We start from the raw sequence: 15,616 nt of genomic DNA on the forward strand, positions 1-15,616 counted from the left end.
CGTCGTTTGTTTGGAGTTGCCTCGGTTCCCGCGATTTTTCAGCGCCACATGGAAACCGTCTTGGCTGGCCTTCCAGCCGTGCATGTTTACTTGGATGATGTGCTAATAGCCGAGCGTAAAGATGGGTAACGACTCTTTCTCCGGGATGTTTGCCCCGGCGGCAGGAAAACGGTGTCAAGTTGAAGGCAGGAAAATGTCATTTCTGTAAATCTTAATTGTCTACTTGGGGCAACGTGTCGACGGAAATGTCTTGCACCTGTTGGAAAAGAACATTGCAGCAATACGCGATTCACCACGGCCTACTAATGTAAGCGAACTGCGCTCGTTCTTTGGTCTGCTGTCGTATTATCACTGGTTCCTACCACACACGTCGGCAATCTTGCCCTATTTGTATAAGCTGGTCGAAAGAGAGTATAAATGGGAGTGGGGTGACATTCTTCCCTTAAGTCAAAATGAACGCTTCTAAGCTCATTCGTGCCGACATATTTTCAGCCCGACCAAAAAGTGCAGTTGGAATGCGATGCGTCAACGTCCGGTTTAGGTGCCATCATTTCGCACCGCATGAGCAACGTAGATAAGGTAATCACTTTCTGTTCATGCATACTGACGCGCGCCGAAAAAAATGATTCGCCGCTCGAGAAGGAAGCTCTGGCGATGGTGGTCGAGTCTTAATGTTTCGAGACTTCCTGTTGGGCCACGAGGTTGTGCTGGGGACGGGCCACCAACCACTCGTAGGTCTGCTACGAGAAGATCGAACGGCACGTATCCAGAGGTGGGCTCTGTTTCTAAGTCAATACCGGTACCGCATCAAGTACAGGGCCGGGAATCAAAACGCCAATGCAGACGCACTTAGCCGTTTGCCCGTGCCGACACCAGAGGTTGTTCACTCCGAAACCTTGCCAGAATACGTGCTGTCCACAGAGCAGCTTTCCAGGTCGAACGTGCCAGCCGGTGCTCTAAGGGGAGATGCGGGTCAAAAAACGTGAGTTTTTTTTCTAAAATACCATTTTTTAATTTTCGCATGCTTTGATAAGATTAGTATCTCTACTGTTATGAAAAAAAAATATTACAGGTTGAGACTGAACTGAAAATGCTTTAAATTGCATCTAAAGAGCCCAAGGTGCCTGTTAAAAGGGCGAAAGTGTGCAGTCTTCGACCACCTTGCCGCCAATAATGTGCCACTGCTTGCCATTGTTGATCGTAAGAGTCGAAGAGTCGAGTCTCACTTTTCAAATAACAACAGTTTTTCTCGCTGATGCAGCGCAAGAAATAATAAAAAGAAGCACTTTTCTGCGCGTTTTTCGAGCGCCGCGACTGGCTTATCGCAATTTACGAATCGGGGACCGCAGTTGGCCGCTGCGCGCCTGTATGTGCTTCGAAACCTATTTGCGGTGTCCATGTCTTGTCGAGCAGCACAGCTAAACAATGCTTTTCCCGTGTAATTATCTCTGTTATGAATTAAAAAGGCATTGCTCGCAAGTGAAAGCCGTTATGCAGCGCGCTCTGTAGGAATAGGCTACGAGCAGCTGGTCCGATTTGCGGCCGTTGTTGGCTTGCAAAAGCCGATGCATCAAAAGTCATTCACACCTGTCAGCTGGAAAGTTCGTGATGTGGTAATGAATGACGTCAGCGCCAATTTTGAGAGGTCAAAAGAGCTCGCAGTGAGAGAACTTAGCAGGGACGACATTGCCATTATGCACGACGGTATGTGGCACAAACATGGCTGCAAAATGGCATGACACTGAACTTAGTTTGGATTTCAAAGTGCTGTCAAACTTCTTCCCAGCTTGCAGTTGGCACAAGGCTCTGCAAGAATGAGCGGAAGTTTGGCAAGCGTTTCATGGCCCTGTCTGTGAGCGAAATGTTTGTGAGGAGTCGGTTCGAAAAAGCCGAGAGGGACGAACTCATGGTGCTGGCGTATTTTAGTGGCAGTGGCCATTACTATAAGGATTGTGCTTTTTGATGTGCAAATTTCATCTGATTTAATGATATCTTTCATAAATAAAAACTCAATTTTAATTTTAAAACTCGTTTTTCTCAAAACACAAATTTTGCCATTTTTTTCCTTTGTGCCCCTCCTTTTTCAGGCACTTCTATTGCTCTGATCTGCATGAAATTTTGCCCAAATTTTTTACAAAGGATGGCGAATGCAATTATTTAGTTTAAGTTTCTATATTTTAATGTTTAACAAAAAATCCAATGTAAGCCTTACTAGGGTAAGAGAAATATAGACTTTTTACGTCTATTATATTTCATTCGTATTACATATTTTTCATGTGCTTCGTAATTAGTTATTTGCACTCTACGCTTTGTTTGAAGCATTATGAACTATGAATGGTAAAAACTCACACAAAATTAGGGATGAAACGAGGGAGGGGGCAAAAGGGTTAGGGTTTTCACTTTGTCATGATGCAGAGCTGAAAGTGTGTAACCTACAAGAAAACTAATTATACATTTGAAATCAGCATAAAAAGTTCCATAAAGAGCTCAAGTCTCATCGAAATAGTGTGAATATTAAAGAAAGTGTCTTTGAGCAGCATCTTCCCTTAAGGGCGTTGACCAGTGCGGTCAAAGATCTCACTAGTCCATCCTTGCCTGGGAAAATCTTTTCGACCTTGCAGAGTTTCCACTGAGTTCTTTTTTGCGCTTCTCCAAGCAGAAGTACATCTCCTTCTTGTACATTTGTGTGACGCTCTGTTTTTCTGCTGGCACACTTAAGCTCCCTCAGGTACTCTTTTTTCCATCTGGTCCACCATGTTTTCATTGCCCGTTTTCTTGCACTCCAGTAATTCAGCAAACTGTATTCTCCGAGTCTCTTTTCTTCGTGCTTGTTCATTGCTTTTTTCCCATCAAACTTGATCATCTCAAGACGTGTCAACTTGACAAGCTCTTGCGTCTCCGAGATTTGGTTAGTACCTTGCACTGAACTCACCTGTTCTGTGACTATTCTCGTAGTCAGTTGCGTCGCTTGTTCTAACTCGCGTAATTGCTCCTCTATTTTTTTCGTTGCAGCGACGATCTTCATCTCATAATGCAAAACTCTTTCAAATTCTGCCTCCGCGTCGTCTTCTTCAATGAACGGTTCTATCTGTTCGTTAACTTGTCTTAGCCTCTGTGACACACTCTTCATCTGGTTCAGAAGCGCCACAAGTTGTGCTCGATGGGCGTCTTCTTCTATCTTCTTATCAATCTCGCTCGTAAGCGTCATCACATTTGCTCGAAGCACCTTCCGCTTCTTCAATAGGACCTCTGTATTCATGCTTAAAACGTGTTGAAAGAGCTCTTGCCTGTTTATGTGTGTCGCCAACAGTCGTCGCTTGTGGTCCTTCTCTCGACGGTTCGTCCTTTAGTCAGACGCCGCTGCTTCGTTCTTCAACCCGTTGTTGCGAATGGGGTTGAAGTCTGTGCGTCTGTCTTCAGATCATCCTGGTCACGGCACCATGTTTCAGAAGGACCAGAGAGACCGCAGAACCGATACGTCTTCGGTTTATTGTTGACAGAACAGGAAAAAAAATATGCAGAGCGTGACCCTGGCTACTTCTTCCTCGCCTCCGAGCTCCATCTTCAATCTGTTTTCTACATCTTCCCGCCGGCCAGATTCAACCGAAGCAACCTTCGAGCGAATACAACAGTTGAATCGGCCTCTTGACTAATTTTCCTTCAGGTGTACGAAGCAAGCATGTTCTCACTAGTCCATCCTTGCCTGGGAAAATCTTTTCGACCTTGCAGAGTTTCCACTGAGTTCTTTTTCGCACTTCTCCAAGCAGAAGTACATCTCCTTCTTGTACATTTGTGTGACGCTCTGTTTTTCTGCTGGCACACTTAAGCTCCCTCAGGTACTCCTTTTTCCATCTGGTCCACCATGTTATCATTGCCCGTTTTCTTGCACTCCAGTAATTCAGCAAACCGTATTCTCCGAGTCTCTTTTCTTCCTGCTTGTTTATTGCTTGCCTGCCTCCTATAACGTCGGCCGGTGTGATGGGTTGTGGCTCGTTAGGATCGTCATACACATAAGTAAGAGGCCAGTTGTTAATTACTCCGTCTACTTCAACAACCACAGTCCGTAGTTCTTCATCCAAAAGTTTTCTTAGTTCGGCGTCATTTGAAATTCATTTTCTTAAATTCATTCCCTCATTACGAAAAATGTCTCGTGCTACGTTGTATATCTTTGTCGATGTCGAGTATTCGTCGGCTCCTAGTAAAACGTCATCGACGTAGATTCCTTTCCGGAGTTGCGCCACAACTTCAGGATATTTTTCTTCGAATTTATCCAAATATCGATGAATCGTGGCCGCTAGAAGGAGGCTTCTTGGTGTAGTTCCGAAGGTAACCCTCGTCATCCTCCATGTTTTTATTTTCGGGGTTGGCATATCTTCGCTGGGTATTCTTTCCCACCACATGAATCGCTTTGCGTCTCGGTCATTTTCATGGTAATTGATCTGCAAGAATGCTTTTTCCACGTCGGCTGACATAGCGATCTTGTGATGTCGAAAGTTCATCAGCAAGCTTGTGATGTCGGGGTTTAGGTTTGGCCCCTTTTCCAAGTTGCCATTTAAGGATTCACCTGGATTCTGGTTTGACGATGCGTCAAAGACGATCCGTATTTTTGTCCTTGTTCGGTCCTTCCTAATTACTGCTTGATTTGGTGCCGTGACCAGGAGTGATCTGAAGACAGACGCACAGACTTCAACCCCATTCGCAACAACGGGTTGAAGAACGAAGCAGCGGAGTCTGGCTCAAGGACGAACCGGCGAGAGAAGGACCACGACCGACGACTGTTGGCGACGCACATAAACAGGCAAGAGCTCTTTCAACACGTTTTAAGCATGAATAAAGAGGTCCTATGGAAGAAGCGGAAGACGCTTCGAGCAAATGTTACGACGCTTACGAGCGAAATCGATAAGATAGAAGAAGACGCCGATTGAGCGCAACTTATGACGCTTCTGAAACATGGTCGGTTTGAAAAAGCCGAGAGGGACAAACTCATGGTGCTGGCGTATTTTAGTGGCAGTGGCCATTACAATAAAGATTGTGCTTTTTGATGTGCAAATTTCATCTGATTTAATGATATCTTTTATAAATAAAAACTCAATTTTAAATTTAAAACTCGTTTTTCTCGAAACACAAGTTTTGCCATTTTTTTCTCTGTGCCCCTCCTTTTTCAGGCACTTCTATTGCTCGGATCTGCATAAAATTTTGCCCAAATTTCTTACAAAGGATGGCGAATGCAATTATTTAGTTTAAGTTTCTATATTTTATTGTTTAACAAAAAAATCTAATGTAAATCTTTACTAGGGTAGGAGAAATACGGACTTTTTACGTCTATTATTTTTCATGCGTATTACATATTTTTCATGTGCTTCGTAATTAGTTATTTCCACTCTACGCTTTGTTTGAAGCATTATGAACTATGAATGGTAAAAACTCACACAAAATTAGGGATGAAACGAGGGAGGGGGCAAAAGGGTTAGGGTTTTCACTTTGTCATGTTGCAGAGCTGAAAGTGTGTAACCTACAAGAAAACTAATTATACATTTGAAATCATCATAAAAAGTTCCATAAAGAGCTCAAGTCTCATCGCAATAGTGTGAATATTAAAGAAAGTGTCTTTGAGCAGCATCTTCCCTTAAGGGCGTTGACCAGTGCGGTCAAAGATCTTAGTGTTGTCCAGAACACCATACGTAATGGATGGTCTAAACGCCTTTCAGCATGTCACAGTCATCTCCAACCTTATTTTTGCAGGCGACTGGAACTGTCGAGCGCCGAAGGTCCGCTCTACTGTGGTCATCGAGTTATCATATCCGTCAAGGCACAGGAGCTTATGCTATCGGAGCTACAACGCTCACACGAGACAGCATTGGTGATGAAAAGACTGGCTCGGACGTTGTTCTGGTGGCCAGAGTTGGATGGCGAGATCGAAAGTCTTGCTCGTTCATGTATGCCATGTGTACAAGCTCAAGCGATGCTGCATTGTCAGGGGCCTATCAGCTGGCCAGAAACAGCAATGAAGTGGAGTGCGGAGCAGCAAGCGTCACCACGGGAGGAGCTGTTAAGCTGAAGAACTCGAGAACGCAAGAACGCTGTTCCCGTTCCTTCTGCAATGGCACCAACATATCTTCCAGCCGTGGTGGCTTCCCCAACTCCTCAAGTCTTACAAAGATCTACCCGACTACGAAGACCCATGTGAATACTCAATCTTTAAAAGAAATGGAGAAGAGATAAGAAGTTCAGTGCCAACACGTGCCGAATGTCATCCACTCCTATACTTTGTGTTACGTCAACGGCAAACTGCCTATACATACCTAATCTTCTGCAAAATAAAGTCATTCTGAATTGGTTCCCGGCCAGGTTTGGCCATTCTGGGTTAGTTACTACATTTTTTTAGCGGAGGCAACTCATGGTAGATTCGAGGCTCCCTTCAGGTGCGGAAAAGAGAAGGAACCACGTCGCTGTTCAGTCGAACGCACTTCATTATCAATCCCAGCGACTTTCACGCCGATTCAAAGTCTTTTCTCAGCGACCAATTGCACAGCCATCTTCTGATCTCGAGGAAATTTGTGGAGAGTTACCTGATCGTTAACAAAAGTGCTGCGGTAGCCATATGCCGAGTAGTCATACAGCATTGCAAGTCTATTTCGCGCCGCACAAACAAATCGAGTGAATGTCGGATGGCGAAAATCTCTAATCAGAAGAATAGACTGGTGCAATGGCAAGAAATTTCCGCGAACTGGCGGAAGTTATGCTTTGCCAGGCCGCAGATTGCAGCAGAAACAAGGCACAATCTCAAAGTGTCTCAAAGTAAACGACGCAGGCAGCCCGGCACCTCGATCTTTACGGTGTCGACTCCTCCCCCCCCCCCCGCCTCTTTCTCTCCGACACTCCGCTCTGTCTACCCGCGCGCTGGGGGGGGTGGGGGTCATTTTTTTGGTCAAAGTTTGCTCACTTATAAAAGTATTGTTGAATTGAAAATCGCAAAACTAACGTTGTTAGCATGTGATAGGTCGCAGATACTGAATTCGCACTGCATTCACGAAACCAAAACCGCTGCAGTGTCCGTTTGAACCTCCCAAAACTACGGAACGATTATGAAAGGTGTCTTAGTCGAGTGATCCGGGAATTTCAATCATCTGTTATTCTTTAGCGTGCATTCATATTGCAGAGTACGCGGGACTCTACTGTTTCGACTTCATCGATTAGTGACCGCTGTGGCTGGGATTGAACCCACCACCGCGGTTGACTACGAAATTGCATTAAGGAACAAAATTCTTCTCTTTTACATCAGAAGCACTATATCATTCAGCAATGCTTATCGAAACTGCCAGAAGTGCTTCCTTTGTTACTTTTATTCGACTGTCCAGTTACTCCTATAAAGCTGCTTCTGTGCACCGTGTGCGATTGCTTAGTAACCTTCCAGAATATTTTAGAATCTTCAAATAGACTTGAGCGATGAAAGAAGAACAAGAGGTTATTCTGCAGCTTACGCATTCATTAACGATGAGGCTTGATTGTTCTTTGCCGCCTGTATAAAAGCCGACCAACCTTACAGCAGATCGGACTACCATTTACCGACGCTCTGTTCAACGCAATCACTGTGCAGTGCATATTTCTTGTAGTTCCACTTACTCTTCCCAGACAGATGCTCATCTTAATAAAAAGTTCCACCTTTATTAGCCTGACCGCCGTTCCGAAGCGGGAAAATTCACTTACTAGGTGAAAACTGCGTAAGCTCTTACTCAGTTGCTTTATCACAATTAGAACGTGATTACATGCATGGTCAGGCTATCGAGCAATCAAGAACCCGTCACGCGTGCTTTGATGGTGATACATTTAATAAACTTGTCTCTGTTTTATGTTTCTGTTTTTTAAAGATGAAACCGTTTTATTTTGGGATTCACAAAAATGTCTGTGACGTATTTCTGTCAATGAATTGAAGTCTCAAAAATACGCACTATCAGAATACTAAGAAATGAATTTCCACCAATGCCATTCAAACCGATGAACCCTGGGTCCGTGACAAGAGAAGTTGGGCACGCTATCTACCGCACCACGGCCACATAGGTTGAATACTCTAAAGATACGTGTTTTATATCTACGCCACTCCTCTCAAGGTTTTTGCTAAAGTTCGGTAATGCATTATGACCATAGTTATAATGTTAATTCCTCTCACCGCTAGTGCCTTGAACCTTTTCTCTAGAGCCTTTTCTCTGGTTCCGCTCTCCCCCTGCACAACTATTTCAGCTACCACAAGCGTATATGACAGTAAGGGCTTGTTTAATCCTTATTGACGGAGGTTTGTTGTCGAGATACAGATGTTCGACTAAGCGGCAACGTGGATGCATCCACGCTAAGCAAGGCTACAACTTTCAAACACCAATAGACATTGCGCAAGCCCTTTTATATCGATATGCAATAAACACTAATATACTTATATAGTGACACATTATACTTTCGTGATTTCGAGTACTTTATTGTTTCATGTTCTTATTATTACATGAAAATACACAACACTTCTATACCTATAGCCGCTGGCTAGTAGACGGTCTTGTGGAATATACACCTAAAGGAACAGATTGTTTATGGAAATCAGCTGTTAAATCTAAACTTCAATCTTAACAAGCAAGAAAATAATGCAAAACATGAAAAAGAATCATACTATACCATTAACCTAAAAGCACGTTCCCATGGTAATAGCAATACCGCAAAACACGGCGTGGACATGCATGCAAAATACTATTTCTATTATTTGCTTCGAATATACAGATTTCTAAGATAGAGGCTTTGAATATGTTTTTTCGTGCTTTTGGACACATGTTTTGCCACTCTACCAAGTAGAGGTAGTCGGAAGTCAGCGCTCTTTCTGCCTAGGCTGTCTTTATTATTCTATGTTCGCGCGCTAAAAAACTAGCAAGTATATTACCGAGGCCTTCCTCCAGCAACGAGTTTACTGCATGCAGGCTGCGAATTTCCCGCCAGTGTTCAGTTCGTACTAGACCACTGCACGGTTAGTTTTTTTCCCGTCCGGGCCCGGCCCGGACCGAAAATTTATGCTTCGGTCTGCTCGAGCCCAGTTCAGCCTTTCTGGGGCAGCTTGAGTCAGTTGCTGCCCAGACGGCTGGACAGTTCAAGATAAAGGTCAGGTACTTGTTATGCAACTTTGTGCTGCCGTGGGTGAATGCGTCAAGTGCTTTCCGCAGTCATTTGCTCGAACCGTGAAGCTCCAGTGTGGGCGCCTAAAACCCGGTTTAGCGACTGCCATCTTCTTCAGCTCTACCTCGCACGCACAATAGGCGACCAGTAAAAGAGCGAGGAATATTACGATGCACCGTCTGCTACCGGCCTCCACTTAGAGACGAGTACACGACAGCGAACCACTTCACCGCAAAGCTCAGATTATTCGGAATTTACGCGCGCGGTCACGCGTTTATCTTCGTCCTGATAAACCATGGTCAGTTTTTCAGCCGCTGTCTGCCCCAACTTGAGCTTGGAAGGGAAACGCAGGTATGGATTCCCACGGGATGAAAAAAAAATTAGGTGGGCCGTGGCTGTGAAGAGATCCACAGCGACAGGTAGCTTTTGAGTACGGAAAGTTTAGGCCAGAGTGTGCGACGAAGTGACTCTTGAAAAGGGAAAAGAAGAGAAAAGTGAGCCCCGTTATTGTCTGCTTCAGTGAGCGACACCGCCACAGTAGCTCACGAGGGATGGGGGTGAGGAGGGATAAAAAAAGGATAGGAGTAAAGATGTAGGAAAGCCGAAGAAGGAAAAGAGAAGAAGAGACGTGAGGTGGTGAGCCAGAGCGAGCGACGACAAGATGAGGGGATAGAAGAGATAGGAAAGATGAAGCACGGTCACTGGAGTCCGAGGACGGGGCGCACCTGCGAGAGCTCCTTTCGGCGTCGGTGGATGGCGTAGAACAAGTCCACTAAGTCAGAGCTGCACTGTCGTCGGAGGTGGAAGGTCGTCGGCGGCAGGAGGTGACGTAGGACGAGCCCAGTCGGCCAGAGCCACGATGACGCTGGAGGTCGCAAGCGCGCGAAGCGCGCGAGCGCGCGACCGGTCAGCCCGAAATCCAGCAAGCCGCCAGAGTGTGCGAAAACCATTTTTTTGCAGGTACGTGTGTATTCCACACCAACAAAAACTCACGCATGAACTTGCTGCGAACATTATTTCGAGAAATAAATTGTCGCGCAGGCGCTCCTAGCAAAAAATATTACGGGAATGCGCGGGCGCAATTTACCTGCCATACGAGATGAGCGCCGGCCATTGCACCATATATATGAAAAAAAAAAACGTGAAAGCTTCACTCAGTAGTAGGTTCACACAAAGCGCTGAACGAGTTCACTTGCGTTTATCGTGGTGAAACTCTGCGCCAGAACGGCACCCAAAGGAAGAAGTGCGTTAAACAAGCGCATTGTTTCAATTATTCGTCGCTGTCTATGTCTAACTGTATTGTTTATGCGCCGCCGAGTCGCACAGCTTGATCAAGATCAGCGTTCAAATAAGCGCCTGGCTTTGACTTCTAGATGCATACTGTAGCGCACTGAAGGCTCGAAAAAAAGATATCTCAACGCTCTCAAAAAGTGCTGCGCCTTATGCCAATCGACTGATTATGTCGGCCAAAGCACGGGTCCCGAAATTAACTTTTATAACACTGCTACTGTCATCCCCATCTCCCGAGATCTTTAATGTGGTGATATTTCATCTGCAGTAAGGTATCATAATATAAAAACTGTTTTCTGTATCATCTGACCTGCTAGCCAAACTGACAGTATCTCCGAGAAGCATAAAAGCGTTGTAGATATTTTAGTGTGATAAAAAAAGTTTCATACCAGTTCATGGCTTTTGTAGCTTGCCATTGTCACAGTCACGGCTAGAAAAAAAAACAACTGCTTAAGGTGGCATTGCATTGCACTGACATTGCATGGAGAGGTGCTTCTTTTCAACAGAGTGATACAAAAACACGTGCGTGCCACTGCTAACCCGTGTGGTGTGTAGAACCGAAAGCCGTTGTATCCCACAGTTCCCTGCGATTGCCCATATTACCAGTCACCTATTAACAGAAGTCTGGCAATGACCGCGCGACCATTAAGAACGCACTATTAACGTAGATGGCTTGTCCCGAAAGGCCATGTCGGGTTGCCCTGCAGCAGCCATCGGCCTCATTCTATTTATGCCTTTGTTCATGCCATCAATAGGAGAGACGTTCAGCGCTTCGGCCGCCTAGCTCGTCCGCTTGGTGTACTATTAGCTCTAGCCATCGCTATTGAGGCGGACATACATGAACGGCCCATACCGCAGGTCAACCTGCACGGCGCTGTGTCTGGGGCCTGCTCCTGCTTGGTTTTACGATCCTTCATGAGGCGGTGCTACCACTGCAACGACCTTGCGCATTTTGTTATAAGATGTCCTCTAGTGACCGAGTGGCTAAAAAATTGGCTTCTCTTGTGCCGTCTTTTTAGGAAAGCTACAATGCAGACCGTCGGGGGCAGGGTGCCACATTAGGGCATGGGGCCTTTCTCTCGTCTGTGAAAAAATTTCATGTCGGCTACTTTGTTCATAAAGGAGCAAAGAATAAACAACGCGAAATAAGAAACAAGGACGACGAAGAAACGAACAGGACGGGATGAGGGCTGACTGCCAACTAAATGTATATAACATAAAGAGCAGTCTATATATACCGTCCCAAAAGAACATATGCACATCAAACACTCACAGTCACGATTACAATATTTCATTCAGGAAGTCTATTTTCTTATGCGATAGCAAAACTGACGGTAACCTAACACAATTGCCGCCATCGTGACTGATTTAGAGTGCCCCTAAAATTTATCTTTTTTCATTTTGCTTTGCCTATAATTTTATTATTTTGTTTTCGGAAACTTGGGACACATGCACGCTTCTTGGAATGGTAAGCTAAATGGCTTACATCTAAAACACTGCTCTCTTTTCATGACATCGCTCGTTATTTTTCGCAATAACGTAAAAAATGATCATGGTAGCCACTTATCTGACCGTTGGAAGAAGCACACGCGTCTTCGTGCTTGCGAATAGAAAATTAATTGGTGAACGAAAACACATATGGAAACAGAAAATTTAGAGGTCTTTTGGATCAGTTAGAAAGGTAACCATTTTTATTTACCTCTAATTTTTATTGCCACGTTCTATTTCTCAAGTTTTGTTATCGCCCCAAAACACTACACAATTCTAAGCGCAAACCGCGCCTGCAGTTTTCGAGAAGCTTCCGGACTTTACTAGATCATTTCGATAAGATCACGCCCACCCTGCGAACTGTACAGATTATTCTGGAACCTACGCCACCGCCAGCGATAACGCTAAAACATTCGATGGCAAGAGTATAAATGCCAACGTGCTTCGCCGCTTGTCAGTATTTGATCGATGGCCGACGCTCCATTCACTGCTATTTGTGCAAGACTGCTACTGTAATCGAACTTTCCGTTTATGGGCACAGGTTCGCCCAAACAAACAGTTAATTTCCAACACAAAGTCTCCTGTCTTCGGCCACGTCAAGACCCCGTGACATCTGGTGGAGGTGCTGCTTTTTGATGTTCCGGACGCCCCCTTCAAGCCATGACCCCAGCCCAAGCGGCAAAGAAGACACGGACGCTAACCCTGATCAGCGAACAAGCCACCGGCAGAGTGGACTACAACCAGAGTACGGGCCCCTACCTGAAGCAGCCAGGCAGACCCAGATCCCGACATCAACTACTGCAGCCATGACCGCCCCCGTGCAGCCTGCACCACTCCTACTCCGACAACCCAAAGAGCCGCCAACTTTCCGCGGTTCGCCACTGGAAGACCCGGAAAGCTTGATCGAAAGGTTCGATCACGTCGCCGCCTTCAATGACTGGACAGACGATGACAAGCTCTGGCATGCGTATTTAGCCTTAGAAGATGCTGCTCAGACCTGGTTCGAGAATCAAGAGCGAAGCCTTAAAACGTGGGACGTCTTTCGCGCCAGGTTCTTCACCCCTTTCGCAAGTGTCGTGCGCAAGGAGAAGGCCGCAGCTCTTCTCGAAACCCGCATGCAGATGCCAAACGAAACCTTGGCGCTATTCACGGAAGACATGATAAAACTTTTCCGCCACGCTTACTCCGACATGTCCGAGGAGAAGGTCCGTCTGCTCATGTGAGGAGTAAAGCAGGAACTCTTCGCCGGGATGATGAGAAACCCGCCAAAGACGGTCGCCGAATTCATTTCAGAAGCATCTACGATAGAGAAGATGCTCGAAATGCGCAGGCGGATATATAACCGCAGCTCGTCGTCTACAAGCTACGCCGACATTCAAGGGCTTGGAACCACTGACTTGCATGAGACGATCCGAGCGATCGTGCAAGAAGAGCTGCGAAAATTATTTTCTTCAGCGCAGCCTCACGTGGAATCCATCGCGGACGTCGTACGCCAGGAGATCTAGCAATCGCTGGGCGTTCCTCAGTCTCAAGAGCCTCAGCTGCAAGCCATGAGCTATGCTGCTGCAGCCCACCACCACGCCCCTCCTCCACGCGCACGCCAAAACACTGCCCCATCGCCCTTCCGTCGCCAGACGCCAACCCCCCACCCCCCATCCCCGACGTCCTACTGTTCGCCAACGGCCCAGCGCAGTGCATCCGAGGTAGCTAAGTTCTTCGTCGAAAATATCCTCCTACATCACGGTGCTCCGGAGGTTCTTATCACCGTCAGAGGAACGGCATTAACTGCCGACTTAACACAAGCGATCTTGGCATACAGCCACACAAACCACCGCCAGACGACTGCGTACCACCGACAGACCAACGGCCTTACCGAGCGGCTAAACAAAACGGTCGCCGATATGCTGGCAATGTACGTCGTGTCGAACACAAGACGTGGGACGCCATTCTTCCGTACGTGACCTTCGCATATAACACGGCAGTGCAGGATACGACGCAGATATCTCTATACAAATTGGTCTACGGAAGGAGCCCGGCAACGACGCTCGATGCCATGTTACCCAACGTCACCGACGAAGAAAACCTCGATGTGAGTGAGTACCTTCAACGCGCCGAAGAAGCCCGACAACTCGCGCGTCTCCGTATCGATAATCAACAGACGACCAACAGCCGTCGTTACAATCTTCGACGACGCTTCGTGGAATACCAGACCGGGAAACGTGTTTGGGTGTGGACGCCAATACGCCGACGTGGACTAAGTGAAAAGCTTCTGCGACGGTACTTCGGACCGTAAAAGGTGGTTCGACGTCTCGGCCCACTTGATTACGAGGTTGTTCCCGACGGCACCACGAACTCTCAACTACGCCGATCGCGACCTGAAGTCGTCCATGTCACGCGCTTCAAGCCATTTCGTGCGCGTTAATAAACTGAAACAGTGTTTTTTTATTATTATTGTATCGTAATTTATTCATTGTACTTTCTTGCATTATTGTTGTACCTTGTTAAAGAACCCCAGGTGGTCGAAATTTCCGGAGCCCTCCACTACGGCGTCTCTCATAATCATATAGTGGTTTTGGGACGTTAAACCCCACATATCAATCAATCAATTGTTGTACCTTCATCTTAGTTAAAGCATCGGCACGATGCCTTTTTCAGAGGGGTCAATGCCACGTTCCATTTCTCAAGTTTTGTTATCGCCCCAAAACACTACACAATTCTCAGCGCAAACCGCGCCTGCAGTTTTCGAGAAGCTTCCGGACTTTCGTAGATCATTTCAATAAGATCACGCCCACTCTGTGAACTGTACAGATTATTCTGGAACCTACGCCACCGCCAGCGATAATGCTAGAACATTCGATGGCAAGAGTATATATGCCGACGAACTTCGCCGCTTGGGAGTAGTTGATCGACGGCCGACGCGCTGTTCACCGCTATCAGTCCAAGACTGCTACTGTAATCAGATTTTCCGTTTACCGGGCACAGGTTCGCCAAATAAACAGTTAAATTCCAACACATAGTCCTGTTTTCGGCCACGTCACGACGCCGTGACAGTATTATCGCAGTAGGAAATAGACTTCCTGAGTTGGAGATTGCAATTTTGATTACGAGTTTTTTCATGAGCGCATGCTCTCTTGATGAAGTACAAAATAGTCTAGTTTTTATGTAATGAACACCCAGTTCGCAAGCGCTTGTCCTGTGGTGTTCGTTTGTCTATCTTGTTATTTCTCGCTGTTTCTTTCTCGCTATTCTTCGATTGTTTCCTTCGTCGAAGTTCTGACTTCGCCGGTGAAGGTTGGAGATGCGCCACAGCACGTTGAAGCACTAGTGGACACAAGGGCGGTCACAGGGGTTTTCTCGCAGTGAGTTTATTGCCTGGAAGATTTTCAGTAAGCCCTACGCAGGTCGACTAAACCCATTTCATCGTGGCTGACGAAGCCGCTTTACACAGCATCAGCGTAGTCTGCCTGATCGTGTGTGTGCTTGGGAAGACAATTGGATAGCAGTTACTACTTCTCCTGAACCTGTGCGTGCCAGTGAATTTAGGGTGTGACTAGAGTGCAGTTTGGCATTATTTTGCAGTTTAGAGGTACTGATTGCGCCATTGAAGTTGGATCTACCGCTTTGACACCGACCACAGCAAGTCTTGAAGCCTCCGATAAAGCTTGCCTTTGGCTGTTGTGTTCTGTCATAA

General features: G+C 46.2%; 2 protein-coding genes across 14 annotated transcripts in view; one reads left to right on the forward strand and one right to left on the reverse strand.

Moving 5' to 3' along the window:
* LOC119168738 (Kv channel-interacting protein 4) overlaps nucleotides 1-15,616 on the reverse strand; it is an 850,622-nt gene that overhangs the window by 235,014 nt on the left and 599,992 nt on the right. The gene's annotated exons all lie outside the window — the stretch shown is intronic.
* LOC119167749 (uncharacterized) overlaps nucleotides 1-15,616 on the forward strand; it is a 197,231-nt gene that overhangs the window by 64,577 nt on the left and 117,038 nt on the right. For 7 of the 9 annotated variants that reach the window (XR_012884083.1, XR_012884084.1, XR_012884082.1 and 4 more), the window contains one exon: nucleotides 5,743-7,848. The exons of the other annotated variants lie outside the window; for them this stretch is intronic. Coding sequence is in view for 3 of the 7 variants with exons in the window: in XM_075865797.1 (XP_075721912.1) it covers nucleotides 5,743-6,222 (480 nt within the window). In the remaining 4 variants the exon portion in view is untranslated. Of the gene's footprint in view, nucleotides 1-5,742; nucleotides 7,849-15,616 lie in introns of those variants that run through there. 9 annotated transcript variants of the gene reach the window in all.

The sequence above is a fragment of the Rhipicephalus microplus genome, chromosome 6, assembly GCF_043290135.1.
Source record: "Rhipicephalus microplus isolate Deutch F79 chromosome 6, USDA_Rmic, whole genome shotgun sequence".
NCBI lineage: Eukaryota > Metazoa > Arthropoda > Arachnida > Ixodida > Ixodidae > Rhipicephalus > Rhipicephalus microplus.